The sequence below is a fragment of the Solanum dulcamara genome, chromosome 1, assembly GCF_947179165.1.
Source record: "Solanum dulcamara chromosome 1, daSolDulc1.2, whole genome shotgun sequence".
In the NCBI taxonomy this organism is placed as follows: domain Eukaryota; kingdom Viridiplantae; phylum Streptophyta; class Magnoliopsida; order Solanales; family Solanaceae; genus Solanum; species Solanum dulcamara.
Window position 1 is genome coordinate 87,622,589 of NC_077237.1, and position 15,204 is coordinate 87,637,792.

The following is a 15,204-nucleotide window of genomic DNA, read 5'->3' on the forward strand; positions in this document are numbered from 1 at the left end:
CTTGTTGGTATTTCCAAATTATTTGTTCGCTTTTCTTGCAGGCATGTATACAGGGAGGCAAACTACACTGCGGATGCTCTCTCCAAGCACAGTCACACTCTTACCACTCCAGGCCACTACACCACCCTTCAGCAGCTACCTCGTGGTACTCGAGGTTACTACATGCTAGATAGAGTCGGTCTGCCCAGCTTCAGACGGAGAAAGACCAAACGGATTAAAAAGCCTCCATGATCTACTATTTAGTGTTGCATCCTTGGATTGAGCACCCAATTGCAGTGTTTGTGATTTTCCATGTTATATCTTAGCCATGTTATTTGATGTCCATCGTCTATGCTAATTTTGTTGTATATATAGCATTTATGAGGATTCATCCCCATTTTTATTTAGATTTTTCCTTTATTTTATGTAAAGGGAGAGTCTCCCTTATTTATGCTTTCCTAGTTTCTTTGTATCGAGAGGAGTCATTTTCTTTAGGTGCATAGTTTCTAGGTTTTCTTTTCATGTGCTTGTATCGGGGATGAGTTGGCTGCCCTTAGTAGGATGGTCGGCTTATGAACCACCATAGGATTGGAGGTTAGGTCTATGTCCTCCTCCGTGTATTTTTCTGTTTTTTATGTATAATACAGCTTGGGGGTGAGCGGCTCAACCCCTGGCCGCGCACGAGAGGTGGGAGCCTCGTGTAAGGTCTGTTCCCATAAAAAAAAAAAAAAAAAAAAAAAAAAACAATATATTATTATTTCTTTTAAATACTTTTGACATTAAATTCATTATATTTTTAAATTATAAATTTAGATGGAATCAATGAATTTTGAATATGAGATAGCTAAAAGATCAGAGTTTCTTTCTTTTGTTTTTACTCTGTATTTAATATTCATATTAAACTTTCGACTAATTTAAGTTTGTGTCACATAGCAGCATAAATGATAATTAGAGTCAAACAAACTATTTATAATAAAATGCAACAATATAAATTATAATGAAATGATTAATATTTTTTTATTCTTAATTAAAAATTTCACGTTCAATTATTTATAATAAAAAAATCCATTTCATACGAATATCGAACATTAAATAAAAAATGCCAAACTGTGTCATTAAAATTTTGTTGTGAGCACCAAATATGAAACAGTGACCTGTCGTAATGTAAAATGTCAGCTTTCTTGCTTTATTCCAAGTCGAATGTTCAAGAATTATATATTTATTAAAAGTAGAGAATCTACTTCCTATATTATAGTAAATAACAAGGTTTTTATTCTTTTATAAAAAAATATTCCAATTCTCATATATTTTCACTTCATTTAGTTAATAATAGTCACATTATCCCTAACCTTTTATATTAAAAAAATAAATAAAGCACCCTTAAATTAAGTTTTATTGAAAATATAACTATAATCAAGCTTCAATTTTTTTAATTATTAATCTTAATATTAATGAATAAGGCACATAAATAAAGGGTATTAAAAAGGTTAAAAGATAAATTATTAAAAAAATATTTTTTATTTATGATTTTTTAAGTTTTACATAAAAGAAAAAGTGGACAAATAATAATATAAAACAAAGTTACTTTTTATGTTTTTTTAATTGACATGTTATATTTTTCAATAGTCAATTTAATTAATTTTTAAAATTAAATTAAATTATATTAATTTAATATTTTAAAATAAAAATAAAAATATTTAAAAATTATACAAAAAATAGTATAAATTGACATATTGTCTTTTTAACTTTCAAAAAGAATACTGTGACAATTAAAAGCCAACGGATAGAGTATTTCTTTTTCAAGTATTGTTTCCTTCTTGGTTGATAAAAATTCTCTCTTTCACTTCCACCCAAAGGAAAAAACTTCACCAAAAACCCAAGAAAATATATAAAAAGGGCAAAAGTTTCAATTTTGAATCATACCCATATCTCAAAAACCCCTAATTCATCTTTCCATTTCACTAATTTCTCCATTTTTTTCAGTTCTGAAATTTCAAAACTTCATTCTGAGTGATAAAAATGGTAACTTTAGAGATGAAAGTGTTGGGATTTATGCTAATAATGCTTTCAATTTCTGCAATTGCAAAAGGGGATGAAAATGAATCATCAAGACCACCAACAGTGGTGAAAATGGTAAAGGGTAAAAAGATGTGTATTAAAGATTGGGAGTGTAATATGTTGTCAAGATTTTGTTGTAATTTGACAATTTCAGATTATTTTGAGACTTATCAATTTGAGAATTTGTTTTCAAAGAGGAATTCACCTGTAGCTCATGCTGTTGGTTTTTGGGATTATAGATCTTTTATAATTGCTTCAGCTCTTTTTCAACCTCTTGGATTTGGTACTACTGGTGGTAAACAAATGCAGATGAAAGAAGTTTCTGCTTTTCTTGGCCATGTTGGCAGCAAAACTTCTTGTAAGTTTTATCTTTTTTTAAAATTTAGTTCAAATTATGTCATTGGATATTTATTTTGTTGCAGTACTGTTCTGTTACTATTTCTTGTTAAGTTTATGTCATTGGATAATTATTTTGTTGCCCTACTGTTCTGTTACCATCTGTTGTTGTTAATTATGTCATTGGATGATTATTTTGGTTGCAGTATTGTGCTGTTACTATCTGTTGTTGTTCATTATGTCATTGGATGATTATTTTGTTACAATATTGTTCTGTTACTATTTGTTGTTGTTTATTATGTCATTGGATGATCGTTTTGTTGCACTATTGTTCTGTTAGTATTTGTTGTTTCTTGTAATTCTGTTTTGAATTATTTTGGACTGTTTTTTCTTAAGCTGAGGATCTATCAAAAACATGTTGTTTTTGTTAGTATTTGTTTTTATGGATTATTTTGGAATTTTTTTCCAGCCAAAGGTCTATCAGAAACAACCTGTTTAGTCTCTACATCTGAGGTAGGGGTAAATCCCCACTTTGTGGACTACACTAGATATGCTGATGTTATGTTGTTATTGTATGTCATTGTATGAACAAGTGACATATTTTATAGGACCCCTAATATTATAATTGTTATTAATAGTATTTATATATATTTAATTTATTTGCGGATTCCAACTTGTTTGGAACTCAGATGTAGTAGTAGTTGTTGTGGTATGGAGGATTCATAAACCGACCCTTGACTAGTAAAGAATTGAGCCACAATTTGTTGTTGGTGTCTTGTTTATTTACTTGTGTCATCTTTTATTATATGATTTCCCTTTTTCTTGTTTTGTCGCTTGGATCCTGCAGAAGTTTGTTTCACCCATGTCGGATCCTCAAAAAATGCGCAACTTTTGGAGATACATGCACCTGGCAACATTTTTGAAGGATTTGAGCTGCATAGGTTTTTGGTGCTTTCTTGTTCAGAAAATGGTGAAAAGATGAATGAGAAATGTTTATACTTTAAGTCGATCAAACATAACAATACTTAGAAAAGATCAATAGCTTGCGTAAAATCATTGATTGAAACTCATATTGTTTGAGATCAGTTTGGGTCTCTGAGTCTCGAGGAATCTGATTGAGGACTTGAGAATCTGGTGCAGTTAACATATGATGAACTAATTCTATTGATGTCTGAGAAATTTAGTTGGCCTAGTCCAGATAATGAGAATAACAAAAAATGGGTTACAAATTCCAGTTAAGATAGTCGCTTAAGATTCCATCCGTTTAAAAATTGGTGAGCTTGCTGCTTGATATGTATCTCTATGTGTTCGCGCGTGTGCATATAAGCTCTTTTCTAGCTAGACCTTTGTGTAATATAAGTACCTTTAAACTTCCAGTTGCCGTCCCCTTGAATGAATAGCTATCCCAGGCGTAAAATCACTTGTTACTGCCAATCATCAACCAAAATTTAGCACAATCCTCTGGTTTATTCTGCCGTACGTGCTTGCACTTGAATTAATTTTTCATGACTTAAACGTAAACAGGTGGTTACGGAGTCGCTACCGGTGGACCATTGTCTTGGGGCCTTTGCTATAACAAGGAAATGAGTCCTAGCCAAGATTTCTGTGATGACTACTTCAAATTAACCTACCCGTGCTCTCCTGGAGTCCAATATTATGGTCGTGGTGCCTTGCCTATCTACTGGTAAATCTTTCATTACCTATTTATTTAGATTATCTATTGATCTTTTTTCTGCTATGTTTCTTGAATTTTTCCAAAATGTTACCTGTGCATGTTTGATCGTCCAAAAGTAGTGCATTTTTAAGATACCTGATACGAGCAACATAGTTTTTCTGTTATCAAACGACCACTCAAGACAGTTGAGTTTTCTTCGTTGTTGCTTTGTTATGCTCCTCTTAAGCTGATGCCTGCTATTAGGGTATTCATTTCATACTTCTACCATTACTTAGCTCTAAAAATAAGTTATTTTTCTTGATACTTCTACTTAGGAACTACAACTACGGAAAAATAGGCGAAGCACTGAAGGTAGATCTGTTGAATCATCCCGAATACATTGAACAAAATGCGACCTTGGCATTCCAAGCTGCAATTTGGCAGTGGATGAACCCTGTCAAAAAGGGCCAGCCTTCAGCTCATGATGCCTTTGTTGGCAACTGGAAGCCAACGAAGAACGATACTTTGTCTAAACGAGTTCCTGGTTTTGGCACCACCATGAACATCCTCTACGGTGACAATGTCTGTAACCAAGGTGATGTTGACTCCATGAACAACATCATCTCACACTACTTGTATTACCTTGACTTGATGGGCATTGGTCGGGAGGAGGCAGGGCCTCACGAATTACTCACTTGCGCGGAACAAAAACCTTTCAATCCATCTTCCTCCCCTGCAGCTTCTTCTTGATAAACTTATGTCGGATTTTGCACATCCTAGCTAGGATTGCTGCTCTTATCCTCGACGTTTTTTCACTAAGAAAGCATCCAATAAGTGGAGCAAGATTGGCGTTGTCGTCCTGCTCCTGGTGTAAACTGTGTTTTTGGGAGTCATATATAAGGATTAAGGATGTGTTGCCACTTTCTTGTTGTGTCTTATTGAAGTGAATTTTGATCAGTGTAATCTGTGCAGTGTATGTAAAACTTTAGTCTGTAATCTTTTAAACCGTTAATTTGCAAAATTAGAAGATCTATAATGAGGTCAACAACAATAGATATTTCCATCACAAAAGCTCTCGGGCTTTGGCTCCGAGGGCTTTGGTTTAGTCACGTGCCCCGAGTTCGAATCATGTTTCTCATATAAGTAGAAAAGAGTGAACCTATTACGAGAGGCGGATCCAGAATGTTCGTATTGGATTCATATGGACTCAGTATTTTCAGCGTGGAATATAAATTAATGTGCAAATGGTAGATATGAACAGTTAAATTTATAAAGCTTAAATGTTGGATCCGCTTCTGGCTATTATCAACTGAGCTTTAGATCGTGCATCAGTGGTTTAGGTACATGACGAGTATGGATCTTGTTGCCAACATAAAATAGATAAAGAGTAGATATACTATCGATTGAATTTTGGACATTACTAGTTTAACCATAGTTCACAAATCACGAGCTCGAATCATGTCACATACATAAGTTTGATATTTTGTTAAGTAGAAAAGAGTAATTGAGTGATCTTATTAGAATTATTTACTGGTTAAAAAATAAAAAAATGATTTTATCACTCATCAAATATTAAATTGTATGCTACTATCCTCGAAAAATTTTCGATCATCAAAAAAAAAGAAAAAAAAAGATTCATTAGAGAGGAAGGAAGAAGTTGAGAATAACATACGATTGCGTGTTTCTTTTCACCAAGTTAAGGCAATTAAAAAGATCTGTCAAGAGAATTTTTCTTTGTTTACGTTTTCTTGTACTCTTTTTTTGTGGACATTTTCATTTTTTAATATTGTTATTATTTTCGTGTTAAAATTTAGGTTATATCATATTGTGAATGATAAGAATATACTCTATATGTTTTTGTATAAAAAGAGATATCAACGGATTTCTATGAAATTATTCTGCGAAATTCAATTAATTATCTTAATCGTGAAATATCAAATTTCAGTTATCAAAGAGTTTAATTTATATATCTTACTTTTTCTTTTATAATTTACTTTTAAAAAGTATAATTTAATTTAAGAATCTCCCTTACATTCAACATTGTGTATTATCAAATTACAATTGATAAAATGAAACATAGAAAGTATCATTACGAAAGTAATAAATATAAGAATTTAAGTTTTATACGTCGTTATTGTAAATAATCTTTTCATTATCGAGTCATCCAAACAATATTTACAATATATAGAACTTATTTTACAAAACATATGTATATAACTTAAAATTTTTGGGGCTCGTTTGGTTGGAACAAGTTATTTCGCGATTAGGTTATTCCGTCATTTTATCTCGATCAAACATGGAATAAACTTAACATAAAAATTAATCTCAAAATTAATTATTTCTTATCCCTTCTAAATAAGCCCTAAAAATACTTATAAGGATTATGGTGTGTGGTAAATACTATTTCCTTCCTAATCAAAAGTATAGCGCTCGAGCTCTATTATGGCGACGTCTCCATTAGGGAGCATTTTACTCCTTAACGTGAGATTTTTCTGTGCAAATTTGAATTTAATCATGCTTCAGTATAGTTATCGAATGTCGAATGAAAATAAATTATCTAAGCGTCACTTTTGTCAAGTCATGAGTGGTAAAGACGAAGTATCATGTTCGAGCTCTGTTATGATATCATCTTTATTCGAAAGCATTTTATCATTTAACATGAGACGTGTCAGTGCAAATTTAAATTTAATCACGTTCTAATACAATTAATTTAGTCGTTCTTCAGTACAATTATCGAATATAAAATGAAAATAAATTAGAGGTATTTTTATGGTGTCATCTTCATCAGGAAGTGTTTTATCCTTTAATACGAATCTTATCGATACAAATTTAAATTTAATTATATTTTAATATTATTAATTTAATCATGATTTAACGTGGTTACCGAACACCAAATACCAAATGAATATAAACTATCTTAATGGGTCACCTTTGCTGACAGCTAAATATAGATGATATTTTCCTCTTTAATTCTCGATCATATCCCTCGGCCCCTTCCTCCAATTTCTCAAAGTTTAACAATACAAACAAAGCAAATCCACCTCAACCTTTTTCCTCTCTCTGTCGTTTGTTCTCGCTGTCTTTGCTTATCTGTTCGTCACTTTATATTTTTATTGATTTAGCACAAACAAGAACCTACAGAAGAAGAGGAAGAAGAAAAGATTTATTTTTTCAGGTAAAAAATCAAGAAAAAAGAATGGAAAAAAAACAAACAAACAACCCCTTGAATTGCGGTTGATTTCTGTGGCTGTAATTTTTTTGGAATGTGTTGTTTAGGTTCTGAGGCGTGACCCCTTTTGAGTTTTCAGGGTTTCATTTGTTTGTCAGGGATCAATTTTGAATTTTGACCCATTTTCAATTTCTTTCTTTCTTTCTCCTTATATTTTCAACTTTTCCATATTCTTTATTTGGACCCTCTGGATCTAACTAACCCTTGCCTGGAAATTTCAAAAAGATTTTGTCTTTGTTTTGTTTTCTTTATTTGGGTTTGTGAATTGTAGCTATAGTTGATTAATTTGATGGCTATTGATGACAATTATCACAGGCAAGGGCTAGTGGTAAGATTAGATATTCCCCTTTTTTGGGTTTCTTGGATGTATGCTTTCTATAAAAGATGAGTTATTTTGTATTGGTATCGAGGCGTAGTTGATTGATTGATTGATGTCTAGCTATGTGTGTGTTTGCTTTGAAATGTGGATTGTGGAAGTTTGGTTTGTTGGAAATGGAATTAATTGTAGAATTCTATTTTTATTGTTTTGATTCCATGACGGGTTTTTCTTTGTTTTGTTCCCTTTTTGCCAAATGAGGAGGAATGTACCATTTTAAGGGATTGCATAGAAGGAATTGAAATTGGAGTCTTGCATCGATAGCTTGTATTAGATATTCCCCTTTTTGGGTTTCTTGGACATATATTTTCTACGAAAGAGGAGTTAATTTGTGTTGGGATCGAGGCTTAGTTGATTGATTGATTGATCTCTAGCTATGTATGAATTTTCTTTGAAATGTGGATTGTGGAAGTTTAAGTTTGCTTTGTAGAATTTTATTTTTAGTGCTTTGATTCCATGCCGGTTTTGTCTTTGTTTTGTTCCTTTTTTTCCAAATGAGGAGGGATATACCATTTTAAGGGATTGCATAGAAGGAAATGAAATGGGAAGCATTGAATTGTGATGTATTTTTGTAGTCTTGCATCGATAGCTTGTATTAGATATTCCCTTTTGGGGTTTCTTGGACATATATTTTCTCATTTAATCAAGTCTCATGCTATGAAAGAGGAGTTATTTTGTATTGGGATCGAGGCTTAGTTGATTGATTGATTGATTGCTTCATTGATCTCTAGTTATGTGTGAGTTTGCTTTGAACTGTGGCTTGTGGAAGTTTGGTTTGTTGGAAATGGAATTAATTGTAGAATTCTATTTTTAGTGCTTTGATTCCATGACGGTTTTGTCTAGTTTTTTTGTTTTGTTCCCGTTTTCCCAATGAGGAAGAATGTATCATTTTAAGAGCTTGTATAGAAGGAAATGAAATTGGAAGCATTAAAATGTGATGTAATTTTGTAATCTTGCATCAATAGCTTGTATCTTTTGGTATTAATTTCTCTACAACAACAACAACAACAACCCAGTGAAATCCCACAACATGGGGTCTGGGGAGGGTAGAATGTACGCAGACCTTACTCCTACCAAGGTAGGGCGGCTGTTTCCTGGAGACCCTCGGCTCAGTAAAAGAATAAATGCATAAAAAATGTTAGATTTTTCTGATATCAGCTTCATATTCTATTGTTTGGGAAAAGTAATATTTCTGGTTTTCTGCTCCTACCTTCCCTTTTCTCCTCTTCATTTTAAAATGCAAGTTATGTTTAAGTAAGAGCTTTTACTTAAGATATTTTTTGATGGCAAGCCTGTACATTTTTCCTTCTTCACAAAGATTAAAGTTAGACATCTTACATCAAGAATGATTTATCCATAGCGTTGAAATGGAGCTGTTCTTTCCTTATTTCTGTTGACACTGGTTTTTGGGTTTGGAATCACTGCGGTAATGCACTCTTAATTTTTTTTTTTTAAAAAAAAAAAAAGAAAAAACTCTGTGGTAATGCACTCTTAAAGGCATGCACAGCTTATGTTTCATTTTTCATATACAATTTTGTCATTTACATTTCAACTATTGCAAGTACCTCGTAAATCACCCTCTGAACAAGGAGAGAGTGGTATGCCATTTTCAATCTATTTATTTTTTAAATGCAGTAGTAGTATGTGTTGTGGTTTGCATGATATAATGAAGTTTGCTCATTTTGAATCATTCTTACATTTGACTTACTGCACAGGCACATGCTCCTCCTCCTGGTTACTTTTCACGCTTGGAGAACAGAAGGGCTGAAGACGATCTTTATTTGAGAAAGAGAGTGAGGATGAGAAGATGGCTGTGTTGCACCTGTCAAGTAGAGGAGTCCTACCCATCACATGAAACTGAACACCTGAAACACCCTGCAAGTCATGCTGATGGTACACTATTTCAATTTTATGCATAAGCTATATTTAGTCAAAACTAAATTGTTTATCTCGTTGTTGTCTGGAGATAAGTCTTTGAATCACCCATTCCACTTGTTTAGCTGATTGAAAGTGATGATTTGTAACTGCATCCCCATCACATACTAAAGTACAAAGTTATGATGCTTTGAAGTTAAATAGTTATCCAATATTGTCATTTTGTGAGCAAAGCCTTTAAGGTATTAAAAACATAAATTCGCTGGGTTTTTCTGAGTGATATCGGTTTGGACTCTCTCTTTATATTGTACGTGTCTTACAAATCTTTTGTGAGGCATCATCTGCTATTTGTTGACCAACAGGGTACTTTTATAGATAAATCGCAGTTTGGCAAAGGTGACTGTAATTGACTACTTTAAGCCATGGACTTCTGTGTATAGTTTAGAAAATAGGTATTTTGGGAAATTGTGGGACAAAGTTTTATGGAACTTGGTAAGCCTACAACGGCAAGAGAATGATTTTAGTGAGATGCAATGTCCTGATGCATCCTAAGCTTGGTACCTTAAAGGTGACTCTAATTTTACCTTCAATACATTCGCCTCTTATGTAAAAGGATAGAAATCAATCTTAGTTCAGTTTCCAAAATTTTATATGCATTCAATTTGAGAGAGTTTTTAAGATATTCAAAACCACAGTTTTCAGAAGTTTTGTCCCATGCGAGCAGTACGAAATCCGGAAACTAGGCTGGCTATATGGAGATTTTGCTGAAATTAAGATCTACTCGAAATTCTAATGAAACAAGATTATAGGAATTGCAGAAGATTCTGGTTAAAGATAAATCTCGATGTCTCCTCGCACGATAAAAAATTAGATAAGATCAGCTTTGATCCAACTCTTGTAATTTCTCCATAGAAGCCTTGTTTATTTTTTTCTTGATAGTCTAATTGTGGCACAAGGAAGATTTGCTTGTGAATAATTTATACTGGATATCAGTGATAGGCCTCTAGATTTTCCTTCGTTAATTCCAGCCTCCTAGGAAGTCTTCATCGCTTTACTAAAAGATTTAACTTTTAAAAAAACTGAGTGACGTAATGTCAACTCCATATATGAAATTTGATTCTCTGTGCTCATCTATTTTATGATCTTTTGGTTATAAAATACTTTCTTGATAACCTCGGAAAGTGTGTCAAACAATTCCCGTTTGTTTGTTGGCTCAGGAAATATTGTATTGAAAGTATATACGACCTTACAAGGAACATCCCCCAACTGTTCTATATTAACTTTCTGGTTTATGAGTGTCCCAAAGTCCGAGATGAAAAGTAAAGAGAAAAGCTCAATGGTACTGATAAAAAAAAAGTTTCAATGAATATTCCTGACTCATTTCTATATAACTGACTAGAAGTTTTTTCTTTTCACTTTTAACCTTTTGCAATGAACTATGAGATGTTCATTTAGACCAATAAAAAAGAACAGAAGTATGGCATATTTTCCTTCTATTGACTATATTATGTGCAGGCCACATTTAATCCATTTATCTGGATCATTTTAGGATAGTAATATTTTTGTCATGTTGGACAGCGCTAACTTTCTAGTGCTTCTTAGACAAGTCTTAGTTATCCAATGGACGAGGTAGTTTTGGTTTTTAATCTTCTCCGTATCTGGTACCAGGATATCAGAAAGGGTCAAGAGTATCAGATCCTATCAGGGCTGAAGCGGATAAAGCAATACCAACTATAGAGGTCCCTGCATTGTCTTTGGATGAACTGAAAGAGGAAACTGACAATTTTGGATCGAAAGCATTAATTGGTGAAGGATCTTATGGGAGAGTATACTATGCTAATCTAAGCAATGGCAAAGCTGTTGCTGTGAAAAAGCTTGATGTTTCATCTGAGCCTGAGACTAATGTTGACTTCTTGACTCAGGTAAGTATCTTTTCTTATTTAGTTCTTTTTACCTGCTCCATGTATTGCAGTGATACTTGATTACTTGTAATGTTCTCTGATATATGTTTCTGTTTCATCTTAAGGTTGCTAGAGTTTCAAGATTGAAGCATGACAATCTTGTTGAGTTGCTTGGTTACTGTGTTGAAGGAAATATTCGTGTATTAGCTTATGAATTTGCGACGATGGGGTCCTTGCATGATATTTTGCACGGTATGCAAAGAAATTTATGTAGTTGAATGAGTTAGAAAATTATTAGCTTGATATATAATCTATTATCTCTGTAATGTGTATGTGCTTACAGGAAGGAAAGGAGTACAAGGGGCACAGCCTGGCCCAACACTTGAGTGGGTGCAGCGGGTAAAGATTGCTGTTGATGCTGCAAGAGGCCTTGAGTATTTGCATGAGAAGGTCCAACCTTCAATAATACACAGGGATATCAGATCAAGCAATGTCCTCCTCTTCGAAGACTACAAAGCAAAGATTGCAGATTTTAACCTGTCAAATCAGGCTCCTGACATGGCTGCTCGCCTTCATTCTACTCGAGTTTTAGGAACATTTGGCTATCATGCACCAGAGTAGGGTCTTCCTCCTTTCTCTTCTTTGACTAAGCTTTGTTTTGTTCCATTTGTACTCTGTTTCTCCTCAAATGTTTTACACATGGTTGTGTATTTTTTGGGTAATTCTGAACTCTTGGCCTTTTAAGCTCTTGGTGCTAGATTAACTTCCTTTTTGGTCTGATACATTTTGAACTAGGAACAGAATTCAAGTGTAGAAGTGGGGGAAAATGAAGCTACTAGGAATGGGTGAAAGTTGGTGAAACGTTATGTAAATGACTATATAGTAACACTGAGTCATGTTACTATTTTTAAAAAAATATAGTAACATTATTTAAAAATATATATATATAGTGACATTGAGATTTATGTAATTCTGTAGGACAAATTACAAGACTAAAAAGAGTATATTTATATGTAAGGGAGCTCCTTATGTAAAGCATGTTTGCTGGAAATTATTGATGAGATTGAGTGCCAGCTTTCTAGAATAAGGGCCTGATGAGACGAAAAATCAGTTAGAAAAAGAAGGCTTTAGCCACTGAAACAATATATGTAGTTGCTATTAACATATACTACAATCTCAAAGAATAGTGTATGCATCAGATTTTCATGGGTTCTTCACTTTATGTTACCTAAGAATTCATTGCGGCTAGGCAAAGATTTATAATTAATTAAGGTGCTTCTTCCCTTCTGGGATAAAAAGCTAAATACAGCTCAAAAGGGCAAAAGCTACTTTGGAATTTAGTTTTGACTATTAAGTGTAAAAGGCTGAGAGATTCTTGGAAATTTGTAGCATCTTTGCTATTACGTTGTTTTCCCCTATTCATCATGGATGCTGTATTTGACGTTTTCCCAGAGATAATTTCCCACTAAAATTAGCTTGTTATAGGAAAGGAGCTTGGTTTGTAAAGGCCATATTTTTAGTTATTTGATCTATTTGGATGGCAAAAACAACTACTTAGTAAATTGGGGCATTGCTTATGCTTTTCTGGGAATACTATTAACCATTACAATATTCGGGGTTGAATGATGGGATCTCTTGTTATAAAATGTATAATGGTTATTCATAATGTTCCTTTACATGCTACTTTTGTTTATGGATATAAATTATAGAAATACCAGTTTTCTACTCAAGGTTTTGTGTTCTCATGAATGACCAAATGTCGAAGCTTTTCAGTGAAGGTAGTTTTGTTCTCTATGAGTGATTCTAGATGATAATTAATTAGCTATTTATGCTCTTTTTTACAAAATGAGATGACAAAGTTGTGTGAGATATTCAATTGCTGGAGTTGTATCTTTATCTGATTCTGCCATTTTCTGATTAACTCGTCGGCATCTCTGTCTCCTGCTTTACTCCTTAATTGTTGTAAAAGATGCTTCAAGAAGTAGTTTTATTTCAGGAGAGTTATCTAACCCAAGTATCCTAATAATTACAGATACGCTATGACTGGACAACTGACACAGAAGAGTGACGTGTATAGCTTTGGAGTGGTCTTGCTTGAACTTTTGACTGGAAGAAAGCCTGTAGATCATACAATGCCTCGAGGACAGCAGAGCCTGGTTACTTGGGTGAGCATTGCTTCCTGCTCAACTTACCAGAAACATTTTTTAAAATTATTTTTTCACTTTGTCTTCTCCTCCATTTGCTCTGTTATTTGCCTAGATTCTATTTCCTGATGTATAATTACTTATTTAAACTATAGGCTACCCCGAGACTGAGTGAAGATAAAGTCCAGCAATGTGTCGATCCAAAGCTGAAAGGATGTCCTCCGAAAGCAGTGGCTAAGGTCTCTTCTTCTCCCCTTGTCCTATATCTACTTTGTCTCTTTTTCTCCTCCCCTCCGACCCAATACAACAACTATGTTTTAATCCCAAGCAAGTTTTGGTTGGTTATATATATTCTCACTGGCTATGTCACTCCATTTGAACTCATCTCGGACCAATATTATACAAAATGAAAATAGAAAGTACTCGAAGTTCTCTATTTTCTACTGGTATTATATCTGATAATGACTAAAAGACTCCTAGAAAAAATAGGACCTAAATTTAACATACTAACGTGACTAAAACTCAATCCCAGTAAATTGATATCGCCTATATATATATATATTTATATTCTTTCTTCCAGTCTGCCTTATTTTTCGCTAGGTTTGCATCTATTCTAATATATAGTAGGTCTTTTGGGGCAACTTCCTTCCATATGATTTATGTCTACCTTTAGTTCCCTTTCGGGTTGGTGATTTTCTTCTCTCTTGAATTTAGATGGCAGCCGTGGCAGCACTGTGTGTGCAATATGAAGCTGAATTCCGTCCAAATATGAGTATTGTTGTCAAAGCTCTCCAACCACTACTAAGGGCTCCTGCTGCACCTGCTCCAGAAATATAAGGAGCCTATTGTCGCTCGCTTGTTTTGGAATTTCTACTGCTAATTTGCAACTGTTTTGGTATATCATGCCAGTATTTCATTTGTAACATGATTTAAAACAAAAAACAAAAAAACAAACAAGACTTCAAATTTTCCCATTATTGAAACTGGTGTTAGGATTGATTGATTGATTGCTTTAACTTACATGGTGAGATTGTTGAGGAGATTTCCCTGAGAACTGAGGGGTGTCTAGATTTTTTCTTTCCTAAAAGAACACCTGGGGTCTATCCTATCAATTTGTGTATTATATTTGTACTTAACGGTGTTGTGTTATATTTATGGATTTATACTATACAGATTGGACGTCAAATTTGACACTTGAATCATTCCTTCTCTCACCCGTTCTGTTGCACCTAATTTTTGTGAGAAAAGTAAATATTGTAGGTAATGTTGTTTTACAAAAGGCATTTAGAGGGAAAATAGAACTATTTGGACCTTTCCATCTTCACAAGGTAGGACAAGGTAGGGTAAGGATGTGTACAAACCATCATTTTTAGACTCACGTGTGGGATTATATTGGGGGTGTTGTTGAAGAAGTAATTTGGACTTTTCTATCTTCACAAGGTAGGGATAAGGGTAAGGTTAAGATTGTGTACACGCCACCCTTTTTGGTGCAGAGCTTCGAGTGACTTGCTAGGGTAAAAGGGTGCAGAGCTTCGAGTGACTTGCTAGGGCAGTGGAAGAGCAAAGAAAGTCACTCAAAGTTCTTCTGACGCGCTTCAATAGTTAATTGGAAGTCGCAGACTCCCTTTTTTAGGAACTTACACTATCTATGT

General features: G+C 33.7%; 2 protein-coding genes across 3 annotated transcripts; both read left to right on the forward strand.

Moving 5' to 3' along the window:
* The first annotated feature begins 1,780 nt into the window (after nt 1-1,780).
* LOC129883278 (chitinase-like protein 1) lies at nt 1,781-5,048 on the forward strand. The gene is made up of 3 exons (XM_055957921.1): nt 1,781-2,395; nt 3,898-4,057; nt 4,363-5,048. Exons 1-3 carry the CDS (start codon nt 1,999-2,001, stop codon nt 4,775-4,777), a joined length of 972 nt encoding a protein of 323 aa, XP_055813896.1. The 5' UTR covers nt 1,781-1,998; the 3' UTR covers nt 4,778-5,048.
* Nucleotides 5,049-6,999: 1,951 nt separating this feature from the next.
* On the forward strand, nt 7,000-14,738 carry LOC129883291 (PTI1-like tyrosine-protein kinase 3). Of its 2 annotated transcripts, none has more exons than XM_055957949.1 (8): nt 7,000-7,202; nt 9,348-9,525; nt 11,176-11,429; nt 11,534-11,660; nt 11,752-12,025; nt 13,441-13,573; nt 13,708-13,791; nt 14,267-14,738. In XM_055957949.1, the coding sequence occupies exons 2-8, from the start codon at nt 9,432-9,434 to the stop codon at nt 14,387-14,389; spliced, it is 1,089 nt and encodes a 362-aa protein (XP_055813924.1). In that variant the 5' UTR covers nt 7,000-7,202; nt 9,348-9,431; the 3' UTR covers nt 14,390-14,738. The 2 variants fall into 2 exon arrangements, with proteins under 2 accessions (XP_055813924.1, XP_055813917.1); XM_055957942.1 differs by lacking the exon at nt 7,000-7,202 and adding an exon at nt 7,286-7,584.
* Nucleotides 14,739-15,204: the final 466 nt, after the last annotated feature.

Bases quoted from the DNA above. Each gene is read 5' to 3' on its own strand.
- LOC129883278 (XM_055957921.1), top strand. From the start codon at position 1,999: ATGGTAACTTTAGAGATGAAAGTGTTGGGATTTATGCTAATAATGCTT. The intron at 2,396-3,897 runs GTAAGTTTTATC...AAACGTAAACAG, and splicing joins TGTTGGCAGCAAAACTTCTT to GTGGTTACGGAGTCGCTACC. The intron at 4,058-4,362 runs GTAAATCTTTCA...ACTTCTACTTAG, and splicing joins GGTGCCTTGCCTATCTACTG to GAACTACAACTACGGAAAAA.
- LOC129883291 (XM_055957942.1), top strand. From the start codon at position 7,546: ATGGCTATTGATGACAATTATCACAGGCAAGGGCTAGTG. The intron at 11,430-11,533 runs GTAAGTATCTTT...TTTCATCTTAAG, and splicing joins ATGTTGACTTCTTGACTCAG to GTTGCTAGAGTTTCAAGATT. The intron at 13,574-13,707 runs GTGAGCATTGCT...TTTAAACTATAG, and splicing joins AGCAGAGCCTGGTTACTTGG to GCTACCCCGAGACTGAGTGA.